The following is a 23,530-nucleotide window of genomic DNA, read 5'->3' as shown; positions in this document are numbered from 1 at the left end:
TACAAGTGAATGGGAAAAATGTTACTATAATTTTATGTTCCGTGAAAGGACACCCCGCCTTCAAGTTTGTCACCACCCCTTTGCTGCCTTCGAGGACAGTGGGAAATATGGGAACAGCATGTAAATGTAATTTAATTTAATTTAGGAAATCAAAATGGGAAATGTTCACATGTCAAGGACACAGTTACCTTGACATGTGGTAACTGTCAACAGTTACCTCCCAACCAAGTTGGGAGGTAACTGTTGAGCTTTTGTTTATTAACCTCAAAATATATTTGAGATTGTAAGAATATTCGTTAACATTCAACAAACACACTAACTCAGTGGATAAAAAAATAAAAAACAAAGAAAATAGGTTACTATTGTTGTGTGCACTGAGGAAGATGGAAGCCTCAGTAATGAAATTTACCAGAAACCCCAGACACAGACAAGTACCTACTCTTTGACTCACACTGGAACATAAATTTGGGGTGATCAGAGCCATACAACACCAGCCAGAGAAAATTCTCTCTGTGCAAGATGGGAAAGAAAAGAAATACACACTTAAAAAAAACAACTCTTAAAACATGTGGTTATCCTAACTTGGATAAATATTATTTCCTATTTTAGTTCTGCACTTAAAGTACCTACTCTGGTGATAGTGTGACTGAGGTTTAAAACAACTGAGGTCGTATAATTAGAAAGTTTAAAGATCTAGAAACACATTTGCAGTCATTTCTGGGGAGATCATGGGTGATTGGCATCTGCAACTCATCAGTGAATGCAGCCATGGAGATGAATAATGAGCCCAGACACACATCAAAGCTTTGCAAGAACTATGTGAAGACCAAAGATGACCAAGCAGTTGTGGCTGTCAGGGTTTTCTCTAAAGGTTATTTGGCCCCAAAGAAGAAACAGACCTATTTCTGAAGACTCGGAAATTAACGTATTTATGATTGTTTTTCATTTTAATGTGAAATGGTTTCAACGTAAAATCATTTTCACTAGTTTCATACTTTGGGTAACTACTTAAAATATACATTTATGCTATGTGCGTGTAAATGGCAAGACATGAAATGTAAATTCACTCAGTTTTGTCTCATTGCTTCGCTTTGATCTCATTTTCATAAAATCCTCCCAAAAAACACTGGAAACGTCCATCTTTTATGTTGTCTTTTGAAAGGGACTGTCCAAACTATCCAAAGATTATTTTTAATGATTTCAAGTTTGACTTTTTAGCTCTGGATATCGTATCACAATCAATATGCTTTTGGAGCTAGCCTCAAATGGCCACTGCTTTGAATATGATTAATCAAATTTTGATCACAAGTCAGTCACACCTTAAAGTTTTACAAACTCAGAAATAATTTGTTGGTGTGATTTCCTGAACCCATCTTGGCTATTATCCTAGTTGCTCCTTCTATAATGTTTTTAAGGTTTTCACATTAAGGTCATATGCTTTATCCCATAGCTCAGAACAATAACTGAGATAAAGCAAGACTCAAAAAAGAAAATGCTTTTTGAGATTTGATTTACCATATCTTATATTTCCAAAAGAGCTTATAATCTGCTAGTAAGAAATTTGATTCAGCCACCATTTCAATCTTTGTTCCACTAATTATAACACCATTGTTATTTAATTATTAACAACGTCCAACAATGTATTTAATACATTACCAGAGGGCTAGAAAACAATGCTTGGAACACATTTGCTTGGCAAGTAAAAGGTCTGGTTTGTTTCCAGCTGGAGACACAGGTCAGGAAGGGCATCCGGTGTAAAACTCATCAGCAAAAGGTACATATTGGATATATAGAACATATGGAACTCCAACTGTTACATCCAGAAGTTGCTTTTTATAATCATGGAGTTCTACTAATGATTTCCTGTTACTTCAAGAACTTTGCAACCAGTTATATTGGCTATACCTCTGAAAGGACAGCACCACAGTTTTGAAATCAAAGTTAGAGTTACGCGAAGCTTGACTTTCTGTGGAGCACCTGAAGGCAGCTCCATGGCTCCGCCCCTCTGCCAGACATGCACGTTACAGTAGTCTCTCATTTTCTCACCCGTCTCTGTTTATATTTCCCTCCAAACCAAGTGATTTACTTCAGGTGAATTTTCAGCTCACAGGAGGACAAACAGGACGACATTATCACCTCCACTTTTATCCGCTGGACTCTCTTAAAGGTACGTTGTCCCGCGTGTTTCACCGGCTTTGTTGCTTGCTCCCCTTTCCCCTTTTTTGCTGGTAATTACAGTCATTAGCATCCATCTTGGTAGGAGCTAATTAAACCCACTGCAAGGAGACATGGTTAGCCTGTGTAGTCTTCTAAACGTTGCACCTTTGTGTGTTTTATAAGGTTTGTAACTTCTGTCATGCTAAATATGCATCTTTAAAACAGTTGCCAAACACATTTATGCTTCTGTAATTAACATAGAGGTTAAAAAAATAACATTAGTCTTGCTTCTGCGTTGAGCCCCATGTTTTTCTCTTAATAGCTTCGGATCACCTTACGGATATTAATATGTTTTATGGACTTAGATTAATCACTGCAGCACTCACTCACTTACTTGTATTTTGGTGCTTCAGCTTGTTAAAGAGTTAGTCAACATCTCCATGGAAACACCAAGTAAAGCAGTGATGTCCACTTCCTCCAGTTTACACAAGCAGATAAACTACTGTCATCTTGATATACTGCATTAAGGAATGGAGCACCTACTTCTCTTGTGGCTGCAGCCATTAAATCTTACACTAATGCTGTGCAATACTGAAAATTATCGACCGATAACTGGTATAGATCAGATACCTAGTAAATACATATATATATAAATATGAGTTCATGCAGGAGTTAATGCAGATGTGTCATTAGCATTTTTTCACGATGTTGTGATTCTATGTGTTAATTTTGCTGATTTTACACATACATACATTCATTATTTATCCAGGTAAAAGTCTCATTGAGATGACATTAAATCTCTTTCAAGAGAGATTTGGCCAAGAGGTTAGATGAAATTACCACAAACATCGCAAGACATTCAGCAGAGGGGAGTGAACACACAGGTCTAAACCATATGCAATAACAAGAGTAACATCAAAAGCAGTCAAATTGGCCAAGAGAAATATTTTCCCATGTCTTTAAAAAATGGATTCAAACTCGAGAATAATATACAGTTCGGACAATATTTCAGCTCCTTCTGTAGATCATTCCAGGAAGCAGGGAATAAAGATTTACTCCTAAACTTAATTTAAGCTTTAGCTTGGATGCAGGCTTTTGAATGTGCACTTTAAATGACTAATTCTGATCTATAATGATGCCTAAATATTTCAGCTTGAGCGGTTTTGATCGTAGGAGGTTTAGACAACAACTCTTTGCCACATGGGAACCACTTGAACTTGAATTTGCTTCCATTTAACACCTGTTAAATTATGTTGTATTAAATGGGGCCGAATGACACAACTTAACATAATTTAGCATAACTTTAAGTCGCTAAGACTTAATCAAAACTTTAGTATTTCCAGAAAAGTTGCAAGAGCAAAATTATACAATGAGGACACTGACTACAAAAAATGCAGTTTGGTTGCATTCTGGGAAATGTAGGTTTGACATAGCTGCTTCATTTTTTGGCCCAGCCTTCAACGATTTAAAGACTATATACATATATTGCATTCATTAAAAGGCAGTTTTCTTACATAAGTTAACCGATTCAAAGTATGACATTTGTCCAGTCTCTCACGATTGGCGTCTGCTGGTGCAGGAATTTATGGAGACGTATGATGAACCATTTTTGCTTTGCATTTAGTCAGTGTGTTGTGATTTCATTGTTTTTTTCTTTTTTTTGTGGTTGAATTTTATACAGTGTTTAAGCAGAATTACTGTACTACAACTGAAAATGAAAGGTGCTGCTCTGTTGCATTATGGGAAATGTTTTGGCCTCACTGTTTTAAGAGCTTGGATATGAGGAGAAATTCTGCTTCAGTTTTGGCCCAACTTCCAGTAAATAAAGCTTCATATTTCTAACAGAAAATTGTATGTATCTACATTCTTTTCAGAATTCAGTTAAATACTTAAGCTTTGACAATACTCCTCCTCATCTTCTTCTTCTTCTTCTTCTTCTTCTTCTTCTTCTTCTTCTTCTTCTACTGTACTTTTTAAGCCGCTCCCATTTGGAGTTACCATAGCAAATCATCTACCTCCATCGCCCTCTATCCCTAGCATCCTCCTCTGTCACACCAACCACCTGCATGTCCTCCTTCACTACATCCATGAATCTTCTCTGTAGTCTTCCTCTTATCCCCCTACCCACCAGTTCAATATTCAACATTATTTGTCCAAAATATCCACTATCTCTCCTCAGCACATGTCCAAACCATCTCAGCATTGCCTCTCGAACTTTGTCTCCAAAACATTCAACAGAGCCGTCCTTCTGCAGCACTCATTTCTAGACATGTCCATTCTGGTTACTCCCAGTAAAAATGTTAGCCTTGAAAATCTTCAGCTACGTCACCTCCAATTCTTTTTTTCATATGCCACTGTTTCCAAACCATACATGATAGCAAGTCTCACTACCATCTTAAACCTTTCCTTTTAGTCTTGCTAAGCTTTGAGAATAGACATGAGATCATTTTGGTTTTCAGTGCATAATTGTACATGCTACACTTTGCTGCTTTCAGATGAAAAGTTTGATTGATAGAAACCAATTTTGAGTTCATTTGGTGTCATAAAAGTCATTATGTAAAGAGAAAAGTGTCTAAACTCACAAGTCATGTTATTTACATTTCTTTTATAACTTGTCACCCACTCTTCTGCCTACCTTGAAGAGTTTTTATGGTTTCAACACAGAGCCAAGCACACCCTTCAAAGTCTTGTAAATTACAGGGTGTGCGTCTGCATGTGTTGCAGGCAGCCTCTGATATTTGATCCCACTGTAAGTGCAACAGTAGAAATGGTCAACAAAGCTTTCTTTATCTGCAGAAGCAGCTATTTGTTTTATGCATGTGAGGAGGCTGAGCCGCATTTGAAACTTCTACCAGAAGTCATTGACAGTAAACACTAGAATTTAGCTTAAAACATACATCAGTTTAGATCGAAGGTCGTTGCACTACTCAAAAATATTTTCCACCTGGAGTTTCTTTTCCACAACTTTCCAGCAAAGGTGTGTCTGATTCACGAAACCTCTCCTGACTAATAAAGTACATTTAATGTTAATAAGTGACAAAAAATTAGAAAATTGAAATAAAAAACAACATAACACTGTAGTGAAGCAGAAATTAGGGCATAATAAGTCAATGATTAACTTGTGCTTCTTTCATGATGTCCTACTGAGTGTAGTAATGCGTGATATGTTATGAACTCATGGTTCTTGATTAATAAATGATGAGGCCTTTGCACAAAGGTAAAAGCAATGCTCACTGCAGCAGTAAAGCAGACAGATTATTTTTAGTTTATTTGTCAATCATTAATCATCAATCATTTACCAGTGGCCCACAAACCCACTGATGTCATGAAAAGCTAACACTCGGGTCACTTACTTATTTAACTGCACTCAATTTCTGATCAATGTGATGTCAGTTATAGAGGATAAAAATACCTTAATGGTTCCATTAATGTACTTAGTGCATTATTCTTATGTATAGATACTCAGAAGTTGCTATTCCTCGCTATTCCTCATGCATTATTACTGTGTTTCAGATGTGAATGCAGGCAGTTACTTTTGAAAACATCAGGTAGATTCTTTAAAGAATTAATGCGTCATCTAATACATTGTTTTTTTTTGTTTTGTTTTTTTTACCATGAAGTGTCACACATAGTGAAATTTAGAATAATTTCTGCAATTTATATACTATTCAGCTCAATTTGATTGATATATTACCAAATCACAGTTACAGTTGCCTCAAGGCACTTTAAGGTAAACATTGGGAGGTAAAGACGCCACAATATTAGGATAAAATTAAACCACAACAGTCAGAGGCCCCCTATAGGCAAGCACTTAGTTACAAGGGGAAAGAAAAACTGCCTTTTAACAGGAAGAAACCTCCGGCAACCCTCAGGGAGGGGGAGCCATCTACTGCAACCCATGGGGGATAACAGGAGGGACACAGGATAAAAGACACACTGTGGATATTCATAATAACTACTGATTAAAACAATAACTAATGATACATGTACTTTTAACTAAGCGTTTTTGTTTCAGTGTTTTAGCACAGAAGAGATTATCTCATAATTTGGATTGAAGATCTCATAGTGCTGTTTAGTGTTTCATTCAGGGGCAGAAAATGTAGCAAGCAGCCTTCCCTGATCCATGAAAGGTGTCTGAACATCTATGTCTGAACATAGTTTGAAATGTGAAAATCTTAGTCCACCCAGTAAATAAAATTAGAAAACCTTCATCAAAAGTTCTTTAGAAGTACAACACAAACATTTAATAGAAATTTGATTTTAATTGATTGAATTTCAGTTAACCAAATAAAAAATGTATTTATTGTAAATGAGTGTGGCCCCTGCAGTGGATTAACTGCCTGTCTAGGGTCAAGCCTGCCTCTCACGCTATTACAGCTGGGATAGGTTCCAGCCCTCCATGACATGTACTGACACGACATGTACTGGATATGTAGAAGAAAATAGATTTGTGGCCTACCTGCAGTACCCTCATATCCCACCAGAGGCCTGTGGCCCACACTAGCATATATGTTTTTGTGATGTTACACCAGGGGTGGGCAGTAATTTTCCCAAGGGACCACATGAGAAGCTAGGATTATTTGGGTTGAACCAAAAAGCTGAAATCAGTTCTACTCAAAATTAATTTTACCCTTTAGAAACTGTTGTTGGTTTCCGGTAGTGAATAATTCAATAGTGTAGAGGTTAAGATATTCGGCCAGCTCAAATATGAACATCCATCCTGGTGACCTCTTCTTCTTATAAACTTTATTGTGTTGTTTCTTTGTTTGCTTTTTTTTCATGCAAACATGTTTGTTTTTCTTTTTCTGTTTAAAAAATGGTGCATCTGCCACATTTCTGTCTATCTTTGTTTATAGTCTTTATCCAATAATTGTGGCCATATACGTTCAGGTTAGTATGTTAAACTATGCAGAGCTTAAACACCTGCTCTCACTATACAAAGTCCATGTGTGACCATTCCCATGTTTGGTAACAGCCCAGGGCTCGCAAAATCGCTAGCCCGACGTCCCGGGGCTAGCGATTTTTCCAGTCGGGCTACCAAAATCCATCTCAGCCCTGCCCGTCGGGCTATCATAGGAATGAAAGATATGTCAATGCTTTTGCAATCTTTCACAAATTTAGCTGAGTAATTATGTCATTGGCATCGATGAGCCACTGTCAATATGTGACACATTGAAATCGCATTTGAATTTGTGCTTGTTTTTTGCTTTCACTTTCACTTTGCGATCGCGCGAACTGTGTGTGGAGAGCGGCAGCACTAATTGGTAAGTCACAGATTAATTGCGCACCAATTCCTCTGACATCGTCTTATCAATCGTTAGCTTACTATCAAACATGACAAGTGAAATCTCCTACAGCAAGTTTAAACATGTGAGAGGTTGATTGCGCAGAGAATTGCTGATCGTTATGTAAGTATGTGTGTAAGAGCAGATGGCTTTAGGCAGGTATTTTAGTTCTGCAGAGCCAAACAAGAGAGGTCAGGGTGAAGAAGGGGCAGCCAATGAAAAGCCTACCACAAAACGGAAAAGTTATGACAAATCAGACAATGAGGGAAAAAGAAAGCGCAGCTTTTTTGGTTTCATGGACAAAAGAATTTATGTGGCTGGAATATGATGAGCTAAATAACATAATGTTCTGCCGGGTGTGTCGTGAGTTTCCCTCGATTTCTGAGTCGACAAGCGCCTTTGTTACTGGGACCAGTCATTTTAAGAAAGACCCCATCAGAACCCATGAGAAATGCAAGAAATACATTATTGCTCAGTCTGCAATATCTTTCCCAGAACAAACACCAATTGCAAAAAACATACTAAAAGTAAACCAAGCATAACAAGAAGTCCTGAAAAATCTGTTTAGAACAGCGTACTATGTTGCAAAGAGTGAACTACCACTGGCAAAATTTAGCAGTCTTTGCAAACTTCAAAAAGCAAATGTCCTAGATCTAGGTTCCACTTACCCATGATTTCAGTGGAAATTTCAAATTCAGGATCTGACACAGACTGATTCATGTTGTACACAGTTCTTACAAGTTCATAGAAATTTCTGTTCAATTAGAACCAAAGATTTGAGTTGATGGTTGAAATTGTTGTTGTAATTTGTGTTTTAAATATTTTTAGATTGATGTTTTGTTTCCCTTACAATATTATACATTAAAGTATAATATTGTAAGGGAAACAAAACATCAATCAAAAAATTGTCCTCTTTTTTTTTTTTTATTCGGGCTACTTAAATTTATTTTGGGCTGCCAAAAACTGAAGAGTGCCTGCCCGAAGGGCTACCAGGGATTATGAAATTTTGCAAGCCCTGCAGCCAGCTCACAGTGGAAAACTTTGCACCTCTGTGTTTTAGACTCACTGTCAACCTCTGGATCTGTTATGATGATGATGATGGGAAACAGAAACTGGCATATTTTACTGGTATATTTTTGTCTGTAATCAGAAATGCAACTGTGTTTTTCTTGAATTTAAAGAATTTGTTGATGGAGGCCTGTGGTTGTTTTCCTTGAGAGTCCGCATGAGTCATTCTACATTAAAAAACGCTAACTTCTTCAGGTATCCTGCATAATGTTATGTTAAAATAGAGGTAAATTAAATAATAATTTAACTTCTAATCAAGCATCTGATGACCTTTCTTTGTAATTGTGAGGCAGTAAATCAAAATTATGAAATACAGAGGTCATAATTGCAAAATAAAATATCCTGTTCATCTTTCCTTTAATGAACATAATGCATAAACAGATTTCATTTTCTTTCATTATTACAAAAGTCATATCTGCTTATTAGTTTATTTCAAGCTATTTTAAGCATTGCTAATTAATAAATAATAGTTGTTTCAGTCCTTCATCCAGATGACAAATTCAGTCATCAACACTTCTAAAACTGGGTGCATCCTTACATACCATCTGGAAAATGTACTTTCTTTACAACTGAATCTAGAAGATAAAATCTATTTTCTTCTCAGAGTAAACCTGACTGCAGCTAAAACTATGTGCCTCAGACCTACATATGGACTAAAGCCTGCTGTGCATGACCTACAGCGTGATAGTAATATCGCCTTTGTTATGTTAATTTTGAGCGACAGCTCTTGATGCAGCCAGCCATGCATTAAATGAGGCCGTAGAGGGTCGTCATACTGCGTGAGCATTGTTCAGGTACTAAAGCTCATTGAGTCATGTTTCAGTTTTACATCAACCCTTTATTTGCTCAGTAGCACGTTGCACGAAGTGGTGATGTTATCTCGTAATTATGACTTCTGTAGCTCGTAATTTTAACGTACCATCTCATAATTAGAAGATCTGCATCTTTTAAAAATATCTCATAATTGCAAGATCTTCATCTCTTAATTACAAGATACACATCGCTTAATTACAAGATCATGTCAAGTTGCCATGGATACAGCTTTGGTGCAGGTTTACTTGCAGCCAGCTGTTGATGGTAAACATTGTAACAATGCAAGCCACCACATGAGAGTAATTCTTTGGTTTGAACCCGTAGCTTTGTGCAGGAACAGAGGGTGGTTGACTTTTTTCATAGTTATAAATCACATTTGCTTATTTTTTCTGAACAATAAAGAAATACTAAATGATCCATTTTTAAAACTGTGTTATGCATCAGGCAGTCCATAAACCTCATGATGCTTCATTGTCTTAATGTTTGACCGAATGTACAGAATTATTCTCATTTGTATCATCTCTTGCTGACATCATGTAGAACCAATAATGAAAAACTGTGAGTGTTGAGAGCTGTCTGAAACCTGAGGCTGAACCTTGGCTCACAGGGATTACTTGCACATAGGCCAACCTCTTCATTTTAAACTTTGGTCACTTTTACCATGAGTAATAATAATAATAATAATAATAATAATAATAATAATAATAATGGATTGCATTTATAAAGCGCTTTTCTAGGCACCCAAAGCGCTTTACAATTCCACTATTCATTCACTCTCACATTCACACACTGGTGGAGGCAAGCTACAGTTGTAGCCACAGCTGCCCTGGGGCAGACTAACAGAAGCGAGGCTGCCATATCGCACCATCGGCCCCTCTGGCCATCACCCGTAGGCGGTAGGTGAAGTGTCTTGCCCAAGGACACAACTACCAAGACTGTCCGAGCCGGGGCTCGAACCGGCAACCTTCCGGTTACAAGACGAACTGCCAACTCTTGAGCCACGATCGAGTAAAATGATGAAGGGCATAAGTCCACGTATCCATTAATAGTACTTAAACCAAAAGAAATACAGTGGCATCCTGTAAATCTCCATAAACAGAAATTTGCTGATGATTTTGCAGAGTCAAACTCAAGATTGTTGGTAATCAAAGAATTCTGGTTTCTTTCTGTAGTAATGACTAGTTAACATTTGAGCATGGTCCCATTGAACAGCATAGGAAGTACTACATTTGCTGAATACTACTCTCAAAACCAGTAAATATAATTTAAAATGTGTCGACATTTTGTAAATAATGACCAGTGCACGTGATGAGACACCTTCTCTGTGGCTACATATGAGTCCCTGACATTACTGCCATTTTTTCCAGAAGTTGAAGCCCTTGTTACAGTGACGTCAAAACGGCTTTGTAACTTGATTCTGGTTCCCTAGAAGCACTTCAGTCTTCTCCTGAGCAGTACTGTTGCAACTTTGAAAAAACTCCTCAGTTGCTTTGTTGTTTTAATCAGTGTTTCTCCAGATATTGCATTACCCCTATGCTCCTGCATTAATGTAACACTGAAATTTCAGTGACACAGTAAAAGTTGTTTTAGGTTTAGTACCAATACTGAAGGCCTCCACAGGCCTAGAGACTAGTGTTCCCCTATTGCTTGGTGGGTGGCTGCTGGAGGTTTCTGGCTGTTGCTACATGAAATCGGTCAAAAGAGGCTGCTGCGCCAAAAACCTCCTTTCTTTGGTCACTAGCAGATTGCCCATAGTTTGCATGGAAAATGAAAATACTCACCAACGACTCACCATGGGATAATCCAACCCTAAAAAGTGCAACACAAACTTTACACTGCGAATGTTTGCCTTAAAAAACAAAATTAAAGTTCTACCTTACCATTACAACCCACATGTTTCAAAAGGTGAAACCAGTAGCAACAGTCAGCACCCGCTCACCAAATAATTGTGGAATATACACCTTTCCCTAATCACAGGTGGTTGCCAGGGGGTTGCTAGCTGGTCTAAAGGACTGTGTGACTGAGGCTTAAGCACTTAATCTATCACGCTCACTGATAAATGCATCAGGAGTGATTTTTGAGATTCATTGTCTTCACAATGGGCACTTGTATAGGTGAGGTGTCATTTATACCGCCAATCTTCTGATTGGTGAAAAACCTGTTCTCTCTGGGGTGTCATCCATATAGGAAAGCCTACATCATTCTGTCCTTTAGCCTTTGACCTTTTTGGCTCATGGTACCCACTTCTTGTCCTTATCCAGGTTTAAAGAGATGTCATCTGTTTGGCATCAGGAGCCGTCATGTTATTCGCCCTGTGTAGAAATCGACTCCAGCTCCGTGAGGACCAAAGAGCGCCTCAGCTCTCCTGCTTGGCTAAAGCAGGAGCAAGACGACCTTCGTATCATTAAGTGGGAGAATTTTCAAACGGGAGCATCAGCAGATGCTGTTCAGGACAACACACCCAGCAGTGCCATGTCTGGTATGGGAAGCTCTCACAGTATTTGCTGCTTCATGTAGTTTACTTTTTATGGTTATGGTCCTTTAAGCCGAGCCAGCATCCGCCTCTGGCTTAGCAGTGATGTAAACATGTTGGTAGTTAAGAAAATAGGTAATTCTTTGTTTGATTTTAACTTCTCATCCTGAACAAATACTGAAACGACTGCCTGAAAAGCACACCATCCTTTCTACAGACAAAAATTGATAGAAAAATGACAGAAGTTTAACTTGTGTGCTTCTAATCCTCTTTTGTGTGGCTGTCTTGTCTTTTCTAGCTGCTTCCCAAGTAGAGGGTCTTCCCCCGAGGGTGCTGCTGACCATCACCAAGCTGCAGTGCATGCTGGAGAGCAAACAAGAACGCATCGGTGCTCTCGAGAGGCAGGTGGAGGATTTGATGCAGGACCGCAAGTTCCTGAGGAGCCAGATTGAAAACCTCACAAGTAACCGCTCCATGCCAGCGTTTGCTGCCCCCAGTCCTGTGACTGAAAGTCAGTAACTGAAGTGAAGTATACTCTTTCTTTACTGTACTACAGGCCTTTTTTTTATGAGGCCTATCCTAAAACTTTCACTTGCCTCTATATAGTCTATAGTTATTTTACTTGAAGAACTACATTTAAAAAACATAAAAGATGTGAAATTTATGCACATACTTTGCCCCACTGCCTCTTAGCTGTTCCCCTGTTCCCCTGTGGTTCCATCATCAGCCATCGTCACCTGCTGCTCGTATGAGGATCAGATGATTGTTGAGGTTTTCGCTATAATATTGAAGTATCTTTACTGTATAAAGCATCTTAAATAAACTGTTGTTTTTAATTAAATAAATACATTTATTTAAGTTGATCCTATATTGCTATATTATGCTGAATAATGTTGCTTTGCTTCAATTGTTACTAGCTGTGAATGATGCTAGATGGGGTCTTTTAGCCAGCTAGGTGTTAGATCGATAGTATGTTTTGGTAGGTAGAACTGCCCAGGTCAACTTTGATGTTACTATAACACTACTTAAGTAAACAGCATATACTGTATAATATTATCTTACACAGAAAGTTATTTATCATACTGTCTCTTATACCCTTTTTTTTTGGGTCTTTTTTCAGCTCCCAAGCTGAGCAGAGTGCAGCATTCAGAAAATAAATCTCGAAAGAGAGAAAGAGCTTCTTCTAGTTCCTCCACCAGCAGCGACAGCGGCTCTGAGGCATCCGACTCATCGGAAGTGTCTGCAGCATCTAGTGAACACAGACGCAAGAAACACCACAAGGATAAGAAAAGATCAAAGAAAGGGAGGGACTACAGCAGGAAACGAGGTAATAATTCTGTCTTGTGTTGAGTTTGACTAGAATTTAGCGATGCATCAGTATAATCAGTACTCATTGGTCTTATCCTTCACTCATGTGCTGTATGTATTCTTGTAACTGGGGATTTATGCTTCAGTGGGAAGTCTACTTGTAGCTACGTCATAACGACAAACTCCTGTAAAACCGTACGCCGTAACTCACGACTTAACCTGACGTGCACCGCCCTCGAAATGTATCAACACATCAGGTCGATGCAGTCGGTGACTATTGTGATTGGCAGATCCTGTACCATCGATTGCTTTTATGCATTTCCAGCTCCTTTTTCGTGCACAGTTTTTGAATTTCTCAGTGGCAGAATAACAATGATTGTCTGAAACTAAGGATTAATAATCATAGCATTAGGGCTGCACGATTAATCGTTAGAAAATCGCGATCTCGATTCATACTTATGTGCGATCTCATTTCCAAATGACAACGATTTAAAAAAAAGAAAAGAAAAAAAAGACGACGACGATTGTACCGCATTTTGATCCGGGACGTAATCTGCATGAAAACAAGCGCTCACTCTTCCTGCTCAACAAATGACAAGGGCGGAGCCTTATACCACGTGATACAGAAGCTGTGCCGTGTGATGCTCAAATTGGCAGGAAAAACAACGGAGAACACGTCAGGGATGACGAGAAAGTGACAGGAGAAAATCCATCCCGGTCAACCACCCAAACATCAACAACGGGAACCTTATACAGCGCTTCCCTATACATGTCGAACTCCCGCAGTCACAAAGAAATTACGGAGGCTATTACTTATCACCTGACCAAAGATATGGCTCCCATCAACACTGTGCAAAACGAGGGATTTGGAAAATGATCAACACCCTAGACAAACGCTACACAGTGCCGTCCTGCAACTATTTTTCTATTGTTGCACTACCTGCTCTATACACGCAGTGTCGAGCAATGGTGGAGACGGAATTTCAAGCAGTACAACATTTTGCGGCAACCACAAAATGTGAGGCATTTATTGTTTTTATGTTTATTTATTGTTTTTATGTTCAGTTTCAACTGTTATGAAGTTGATGTGCAGTTAATAAGTGCAATAAATATTTATATTGGAAAAGAAAATCGTGAGAGAATCGTGATCTCAATTCTAAGCAAAAAAATCGTGATTCTCATTTTATGCAAAATCGTGCAGCCCTACATAGCATCAATATAAGGACTCATAAATGTCAGCTGGTTCCTGGAGTTCCTGAATGTAAGTGAGGGAATGTACAAAGAAGTGGCAAAAACTTGAGGGATAGATGTATTTGCCCCCGAAAAAAACGGACCACGACAAAGAGCAGGGACCCAGGAGAAGAAAAAAGTCCTAGTATTTTACATGTTTCTGTCAGCTGTCACCACATATAAAACACAGTGAAGTGATCACTTAGTAATTAACACGTAATATAACACACAAGCATAAATGCCAGCACAGTCATTGGCACTTAAATAGGCAACATTGTAGACTCCAGAAAGATTCACTTAGGTCTGAATCAGGCCTAAGTCTTGTTCCAACATCACCATTTTAAGGCAGCAGTAACTGGTTGGTTGAGCAGGCAGATGAAAAGCAGTCAGCAAGTTCTGCATAATAACCACACTTTCATAAAGACAACACTACAGATAATTAGTTGCTGTTATAAAACACAAGTTTGATGTGTTTTCCCACCTATCACCATAAGACAGCTGCAGTCTTACTGTAGGTGTATGACTTATTAAAAAGGACATTAACTGAAAATTAATTCTTTGGGTCTTCACTCAAACTGATGCAGGTAACATTTTCAACGTCATGTAATACAGCGGTCCCCAACCCCCGGGCCTCGGACCGGTACCAGTCCGTGAGTCGTTTGGTACCGGGCCGCGAGAGTTGAGGCTCAGGTGTGAAATGTATGGTTTTCAGGGTTTTTATCGGTTTTCAACGTTATTTTGTTATCGTTTTTATCGTTAACTCGGTTTTCCTGGGTCTTTTCACGTGTGTTATGAATAAATCTTCTTTTTTTCGGTACCGGCACTAGTTTTATTTTGTTGTATTCATCCGCGACACCTCATTGCCGGTCCGTGAAAATATTGTCGGGCATAAACCGGTCCGTGGCGCAAAAAAGGTTGGGGACCGCTGATGTAATATTACAAAGTAAAGTTAAGTACCCAAAGGCGGTATCAGTGCATCAGTAACAGAATTAAGAGTGGCAAGATTTGTTTGTGGATATTAGCGGCTTAGTGAATCCTAAAAGCAAAATTCATAGGAATAAATAAACAAATGTTACAGTGAATTAGATGATTTCCCTGTTTTCAAAATAAAATCTTTAAATATAAATTGAAAGGCTGAAACTATATGCTTGAATTATTTGTATGTATGTCCAATGAGAGTTGAGATTGTTACTAAAACTTAATAAAAAGCAACCGCAACTCATATATCTCATAACCTGTCATCTATTTCCACAAGCCACCGGAGTCCAGTACGTCATTCACCGCTACAAACAAGTCCTGTCCGCTTTCATCAAGAAGAAAAGCATGAGCGAAGCGTTCCGCCATCTTGGAATCGACCGGAACACCATCGCCAACACGGCATCAATTGCCGAGCTCCACCTGGCGGGTAAAGACATGGTCTCATTGGTTGGCAATTTTCGCCAAGGGGAAGAGACTCTGGTGAGCTACGCCCAAAGGTGCACTTTGGTCATTGACAGCGACACTGACCTGTCCAGGAAAATAGACCAGATGAAAGCCAACGGCGAGCTTCTGCCCATCTCGGGGAAAAGGTCAAGGTTGTTGCATTCTCACCTGCCGCAGCTAGGTGGTCCTGCAGAGAGCATTTTAATAGGTTGATGGTTGGTGTGATAATATATTGAGATGGTGCATAATGCCTTCACAAAATTCTGTTCTTTGTTTGTTTGTGTGTTTGTTTCAGTCTGAACTGCTGGATTTGAATGACTTGCACAGCATTGTTTTTTCCCCATTTCTTTATGCTTGATGCCTCAATGGCTCAGGAATGTTTTTAATATTCTCATTTATAATGAAAAATGTCGGCAACTGCTTTTTATTGATGCAAATATTTTTTCCTTATGCATGTAGTAATGGAAACGGCCACAAGATGGCAGTGCTCACATGCTAAATTATGTTTACAGCTTATATCCCTTGTCATTTACTTCAAAATGGTGGCTGGTTAATTTCCATTTTCAAGCCTTTTAAAGATGTAAAAAATATGTTTCATTATGTAGAGTTTCATATACTACAAGTGATATAAAAACTGCCTTTAAAGAAGGAATTAAAACACTACAGATTTCACTTAAGTTATGTTTCTGTTCATGTCTAAAGAAGTTTGTACCAAGAAGCTCTGACTCCTATTGTACATGATGTTTCATAGAGGTATTAAATCTGTATTTGCAGGGAGGCAGAATTATCTAAACCCAGTTAAAATAATGAACCTGACATAATCTCATCAACTGAAATGCAGCTGGACGTTTTCAAGGTGTTTTCTCGCTCTTGAGGAATGGGCCGAGCCAGTTTTGTACACAGATGGGTAAGACATCCTTGGCCAATCTTAAGTGTCAGTGTAAAGTGTTGCCATTGCCTTTCCTGCTGTTTGCTTTTCACATGGAGTGACAAATTACTTGTGCAAAGCCATTACAGGGGCTGCACCCAGGCTGTTTATCTTTGCATTGGACTCTGTCACTGTCACTCCCATTCTCACGCCCGCTATCTGCTTATCGTTCACATCCCTCCTCCCTCCCAGCGTCCTCCCTCTTCTGTTATGCACAGATTCAGTCATTTCCCATTATGTGTTGCTGCCTCCATCTCTTTTTATCCTTTTCTTTATGTCTTTTTATCCCCATCCAAAGGTTGGACAGCACAGGGATATTTCATGGCAGTGGAGGCAATCGCGAGCGACCTGAAGTTTCTCTCAGGCTGTGTACAGCCAGAAGGGACAGGTGCATGCTGGTCTGCTCAGACGCATAAGGTGGAAAAGGGTGGGTGTATCTCCTGCCAGCACTCTTCTCTTCCCACCTCCTGAGGCATGCCAATGTCACTTCTGCTCTCTCTCATCACTGAGATGAGGTGTAAAGGCAGCTTTTCTGCAGAGAGCGAGTAAGGTGCACGATGTTGTTGAGGTAGATGACTATATCTTTTTTGCCTCCACAGTTGATCAGCACATTTCTAAAAAAAGCAAAAAACAGGCCGCATCATGCAGCAGCTAATGCTGCAGAATGGCAACTGTGAATTTGGTGCTAATGACTCGGGGTGACAGAGCTCAGAGCAGAAGATGGAAATACGATGTGGGACTAATCGAGCCTGAAGCATTCTCCATTCCTCCCCCGGCTCTTTGACTCACACTCATGTGAGGCCAGCTGGGACTCCATTTTGTGCCTTTTTCTGGTTGCAGGTGCCACGTCACTGCGGAGGCTCCAAGTGCCTGATGGGTACAAATTTAAACCCCCGCCTCCTCCCCTGTCCACCTCCAATAATCCTGACCTTGACAAAAAGAGCATCTGGACGTTCTGACAGAGAGTAGCTTGTAATAACCACCAATCACAGTCTTAATGGTGCAAGTAAAATGTGTTTGAACTGGCGAGTTCAAATGGGCCGGGGTTATGTTTTGTTGTTATAATGGTGGGGTGTTTCAGAACTGCTGCATAATAAATGCCTCAGACATGTTATATAAAGGATTACGAGGCTTGTAATGGAGCTAAAGCACTCAGACGGGTGAAAATAGGGTTTGAAAACAGCGAGTTTAATATCAGTATCATAATTACTGAGATTATTGTGAGATGTTGAGTAACGTATTGTGCCGGGCCTATTGTTTGAAGGTCTCAACAGATTTTAAATGATGTGCTATGATAATCTGATGAAAATGAGTACCAGCTTGTGCATAACACCCAGTTCATGGGTCTTGCATGTAAAGACTAGTTTTCTCTGTTTGCACCACTTTTAACTTTTGCCATTGAGACCCTGTTATGTTTTTATAATCCACTCTGTCATAAGAACAAACAAAATATATCTTGTATTTATATTGAAAGAAAAACCCTAGCAGATAAACTTTATTTAAAACCATGATGTGCCGTTCTTACAATTTGGTTTTTTGCTTGGATTGTTTGAGTACAATGAACTCATTGCCATGTTCTAGAAAACCCTGAACCTGAGTTGGTACTAAGGAGCTGAAAGTGTGCCAAGAAAATATCCCTCACACAATTACACCACCAACCCCATGACCCAACGTATAAGACGAGAAGGATCCATGCTTTTATGTTGCTTATGCAGCAGAAATGGACAGGAGTGATACTTGGTGTGGTCTTCTGTAACTGTAGCCCATCTGCTTCAAAGTTTCATGTGTTATGAAACCAGAAGAGAGGCTCTTCTGCATACCTCAGTTGTAATGTGTGGTTATTGTTGCCTTCTTCTCACCTCGAAGCACTTTCTTCCTCATTTTGTTGCTTGGTTTAAATGTCAGGAGACTGTCTCGACCATGTCTGCATGCCTAAATGCACCAAGATGCTGCCATATGATTGGCTAGTTAGATATTTGCATTAATGAGGAGTTCAGCAGTTGAAAAGATTCAACATGACAGCAAATTTCCTAAAAGAGTAAAAAAGAAAAGAAAATCATTATGCCTTTTTAGATCAGAACTATTTTTCTTGATAGAAAAAACAGACTAAAATCTGTTATTTAAGTTTAAGATAATGTGTTTATTTACTCAGTTTGTCTCCAGGTGGTGTCTGGTGCTTTTGAGGAGGAGCGGTGACACGTTCTCCCTGAAGTCATGTAACCATAACTGACAACTCGTCGCTTGTCATCAGAGTTACTCAGTTCTGCATTTAAACCTGGTTGAAATGTGGTTGCAATTCGTTTGCCAGCCAGGCTGCACACAAAACAGGACAGACGCTCAAACCAATTCCATTAAAAAAAGAACATGATAGTTCGTTTGACTGCGGGTACGAGCTTCTTCACCTTTCATTTGCCCTTGATGTTCCCGCTAATGAAATCCTAAAATAACCTGCCGGCTGCTGAAAAAGTGGGTCAGAGCACCATTGTGACGCGGACTCAGTACAAAAGCATCAAGTAGTGCATTGTGGGTATTTACCCCTTCGGTAGAATTGAGGTAGAGACCAGAGACTGCGCACTGGTGGATGCCTATTCTTGTGCTTTTCTCTGCAGTGACATGGCGTGCCGGTGGAGCAGTCAGCATCAGTTTATGTCAACATGCAATCATATTTTTGATTGCATGTTGGGCTTATTTCTGCTCTGCCCGCTTTTATGTCTAATCTTTTTTTACTGCATGACATCTCGTGGATGGGTTGTCACTAGTGGTAAGAAGCACTAGAGGACAGTGTGTACTGGTGTCTGTGTGGCCAAACCTATCATGCAGACAGCCCTTCGGTGAACATCTTCTCATACTGCAGTTGATTAGATTACATTTGATGGGTTATTAGGACATGTGTGACATCCCATTATTAAGCCAAATATGTGGAGGTGCGGACAAGACAACGTGGACCAATGCTTTAAAAAGGACACCATACAAAATGCAAGGCCAGTGTTTTCTTCTCCTTCAGGCTGTCCATGATGACAAATAAATCCAACCAATGAACGATCATTAACGAGACCTCTCTTGGCAATTATAAAATGTAGAGGGGGGAAAAAAGCCAAGATGCTAATCTCAAACCACAGAACCGCTCCACAATGACGGCCTTTCTGGCAGCACTGCTCGATCAACAAGTCTTGAGGTATTGCTGGTGTGCTCTCCATCTGGCTGCCACTGATAAGAACTTACTGGGAGCTGCTGGATAATAGTCTCGCAAGCTTAAAAGCGCAGAGGGGGGCATAATGTATTCTGAGGGAATCCAGCAGGCTTGGCCTTATAAAGCAAAACCTCATCTTCCCCTTTCTCAATGCATTTTGGGCAAAGACAGCCCCTTCGATGTAGCCAGTGGGTGCTGAAGGGATGGGACTGTGAGGACATCATGCTGACATAGTCATGATGTTGCCTCAAGCTCGTTTATTTCCTGAAGAAATGGGATGGCAGTATTCAGTCGCAACATATGCGGAACATCCATGATATATGTCGGTGTTTGCAGGACATTTAAAATGGACTGTTTCTGTCTGGCAAGCCCCCGTGGCTCTGCCTCTTTGCACTGAATGGAATATATAAAGCTTGTGTGACCTCTATTTTCAGGGTCAGAGCAACTCCGTGTTTTTTTTAGTTTGTACCCCTTAGGTGTCCTCAGACAGACAGGGGGGTGAAAAAAATGATGAATGGTTATATGCTGTAGGTTCTTTTAATATCTGACTAACTGTGCACATTTTTGTGATAGCGGTTGCACAAAACAGTGGACATTTTGTTAATCTGTATTCTTGTATAAAGGAAAAAGATAAACAGAAAAAACTATTTTTCCCCTCTTCTCCATAGAAACTGGTGTTAAGAGGTGATGGCTTGTGACGTAGAAGAACACGCAAAATGACAGCTTGAAGGAACCCCAACCCCACCCTCAAATCCTGTTGGTTATTCGTCCAGTGACGCAGGGCAAAGCAGACATCTTTGGGCCAAAAAAAAGAAAAAAAAATCACTTGAAGGGGACTGGGTACATGCAGACAAATAACTTAGACAGTGAATGCATCACAATATGTTTCAGAGACGAGCTTGGATTTCATCCAAACGCCACACGAATCAGCATCATCTCAGCGGTGGCTGTTTGTCCCCAGATGTATTTCAGCATGAGTGATTCATTTGCAGGTCCTCTGGGTCTTTTGGGGTTTAATGATAAGGAAAAAATGCGTAGATTATTTTAAAAGAAGAAGAAGAAAGCGGAGGAGTGAAATGACTAAAATGCCACTGGCCATTAACCGCTGATCAGAGCTGTCGTATTATCTGGAAACACAGACAAATGTGAGGTTTAGCCAAGAGGGAAATGCGAGTGTCTTTCATGATGACAGTAGAAAGCCAGTCAGAAAAGGCAATGAAAGAAAGACGTGTGTAACATACAGCATCTCTGGTATTTCTCTGAGTGTTTGCAGTTTTTCATGGAGGAGGGATTTTTATCAAATTAGCAGCAGCGGATCTTTCCTTCAACTTGACCTTTGTTATGATAACACATGTTAATTTCACAGTGCTGGTTTTTCCAGTCTGTCTGTTTTCACACATTGCATGTTCCCTTTATGGATTCACAGGATATAAAGTCAAGTCAAGTCAAGTTTATTTATAAAGCACATTTAAAAACAACCGAGGCTGACCAAAGTGCTGTACAATAAAATACAAATAAAAATGCTATAAAACACAGGTACATAAAATGCCTCACAGATAAAACAATAAATTAAAAACAATAGGTTAAACCTTGCTAAAAGCCAGTGAAAATAGGTGAGTTTTAAGAGCAGTTTTAAAAGTTCCTAGGCTTGTGGAGAATCTGATGTGAGGGGTAGACTGTTCCACAGTCTGGGTGCAGCCACAGCAAAAGCCCTCTCTCCCTAGTCTTTAATCTGTACCTGGGAACATCTAAACGCATCAAATCTGCTGACCTCAAAGATCTCCTAGGGCAGTAAATGCTAAGAAGCTCTGCCAGGTAAGGAGGTGCAGTTCCGTTAAGAACCTTAAAACCAGCAGTAAAATTTTAAAATCAATCCTAAAAGCAACTGGGAGCCAGTGGAGAGAGCAGAGGACCGGAGTGATGTGGTCTCTCTTTTTGGAACCGGTCAGCATGCGAGCAGCAGCATTCTGCACCAGTTGGAGGCGATGCAAACAGGAACGATCTAAACCAACGTAAAGGGAGTTACAGTAGTCCAGCCGTGAAGTGATAAAAGCATGGACCACCCTTTCTAGATCGTTCCTGCACAGGTAGGACTTGACTTTAGCTAAAATCCGTAGGTGATAAAAAGATCCCTTGACTACGGAGCTGATTTGTTTATCAAATTTAAAAGCACTGTCAAAAGTAACACCGAGGCTCTTAATGGAGGAAGTACATTCAGAAGTTAGGGGTCCCATAAAATCAAAGGAAAGGTTGGGGTCTTTAGGAAGCCCAAACACAATGACTTCAGTTTTACTTTCATTTAGATGTAAAAAGTTAAGAGCCATCCAAGTCTTAATGTCCGACAGACAGGAGAATAACGGCTGCAAAGAGTCCTTACAGTCTAACCTCAGTGGGACGTAGATCTGAATGTCATCAGCAAAAAAATGAAAGGACACATTATGTTTGCGCAGCACATCGCCCAGAGGGAGCAAATACAGAATAAACAGCAGGGGGCCTAGAATGGACCCCTGAGGTACACCACAAGTTAAAGGAGCTCTGGGAGATGACAGTTCACCAAGGTGAACAGAAAAACTCCTGTTATCCAGGTAGGACTGGAAGAATTTCAAAACAGTACCTTGCAGACCGACACAGTGTTCTAGGCGGGATAACAGTATGTTGTGATCGACAGTGTCGAAGGCTGTAAATAATGAAAGATTTTAAGAACAACTAGCATTCTTGCTATCTGTTGCTGTTATAGCTATTTTTCATATGTATGTGATCATATCTTGAGAAGTATATGTACCCATATTTGATTGGGACTATATAAGTCTAGTAAAGATGGCAGCATTTGCTGACCATGTCCATCCCTTTATGACCAAAGTGTAGCCATCTTCTGATGAGCAGGACAACACACCGTGTGACAAGCTCATCTCATCTCAAAGTGGTTTCCTGAACATGTCAATGAATTCACTGCAGTAAAATGGCCTCAGGCACAGACACCAGATCTCAGTCCAACAGAGCACCCTTGGGATGCGATAGAGCGGGATATTGACATCTCGACTGTTGGCAGCAACAGTGTCAAAACTGTATGCACGCAATGAACAGACACACATATCAGCTAATTAGTGCAAAATAACAGATTACTAAAATACTTGAATTTCATAGCTTCTTATGAAGCTCCAATATGCAGTTGGATGGAGAACCAGGCCATATAGATATATTTTTAAGCCTTTTAATGTTAGGCATTTGTGACAGGTAAAATGGGAGTGTAGCTATAAGTTAAATCAGAACTTTTTTCTCTGGATGTCATCCCTTATATAAGTCAAGTAAACTTTTACCAGGGCTTAAAGGGATGCTATAACAAAAACTCCCCAAATCACAGACAGAATTGTTGATAGAGAGATATGAATACTGAAGCACAAAGCGGGGCATTTGCATCACCAAGTTATACAACTCCTCTCTACCGGTGAACAGGACAAACTCTGTTTTGATGGTGAGTCATGGCTGGGACTGTTCAGCACAGGGTCATGAACCCCTGCAGGTTTTTCTAATGTGGGATGACAGTGGAGTGGGCAAACAGCGTGGTCAAAATCTGTTTATCGTTCACAGCGTGTACTTTATTTAATGCACTTACTGAAATTCCTGGGCCACAGAATTTTTAACCATACCTCTGAGGA

At 39.7% G+C, this 23,530-nt stretch overlaps 1 protein-coding gene across 1 annotated transcript; it reads left to right on the top strand.

Moving 5' to 3' along the window:
* Positions 1-1,860: 1,860 nt before the first annotated feature.
* On the top strand, positions 1,861-18,192 carry LOC116324992 (coiled-coil domain-containing protein 106-like). Its single transcript, XM_031745796.2, has 5 exons — positions 1,861-2,167; positions 11,585-11,802; positions 12,095-12,307; positions 12,917-13,123; positions 15,590-18,192. Exons 2-5 carry the CDS (start codon positions 11,595-11,597, stop codon positions 15,967-15,969), a joined length of 1,008 nt encoding a protein of 335 aa, XP_031601656.2. The 5' UTR covers positions 1,861-2,167; positions 11,585-11,594; the 3' UTR covers positions 15,970-18,192.
* The last annotated feature ends 5,338 nt before the right edge of the window (positions 18,193-23,530 follow it).

This window comes from Oreochromis aureus, linkage group 9, assembly GCF_013358895.1.
Source record: "Oreochromis aureus strain Israel breed Guangdong linkage group 9, ZZ_aureus, whole genome shotgun sequence".
Classification (NCBI taxonomy): domain Eukaryota; kingdom Metazoa; phylum Chordata; class Actinopteri; order Cichliformes; family Cichlidae; genus Oreochromis; species Oreochromis aureus.
This window is presented reverse-complemented; position numbering and strand designations above follow the sequence as displayed.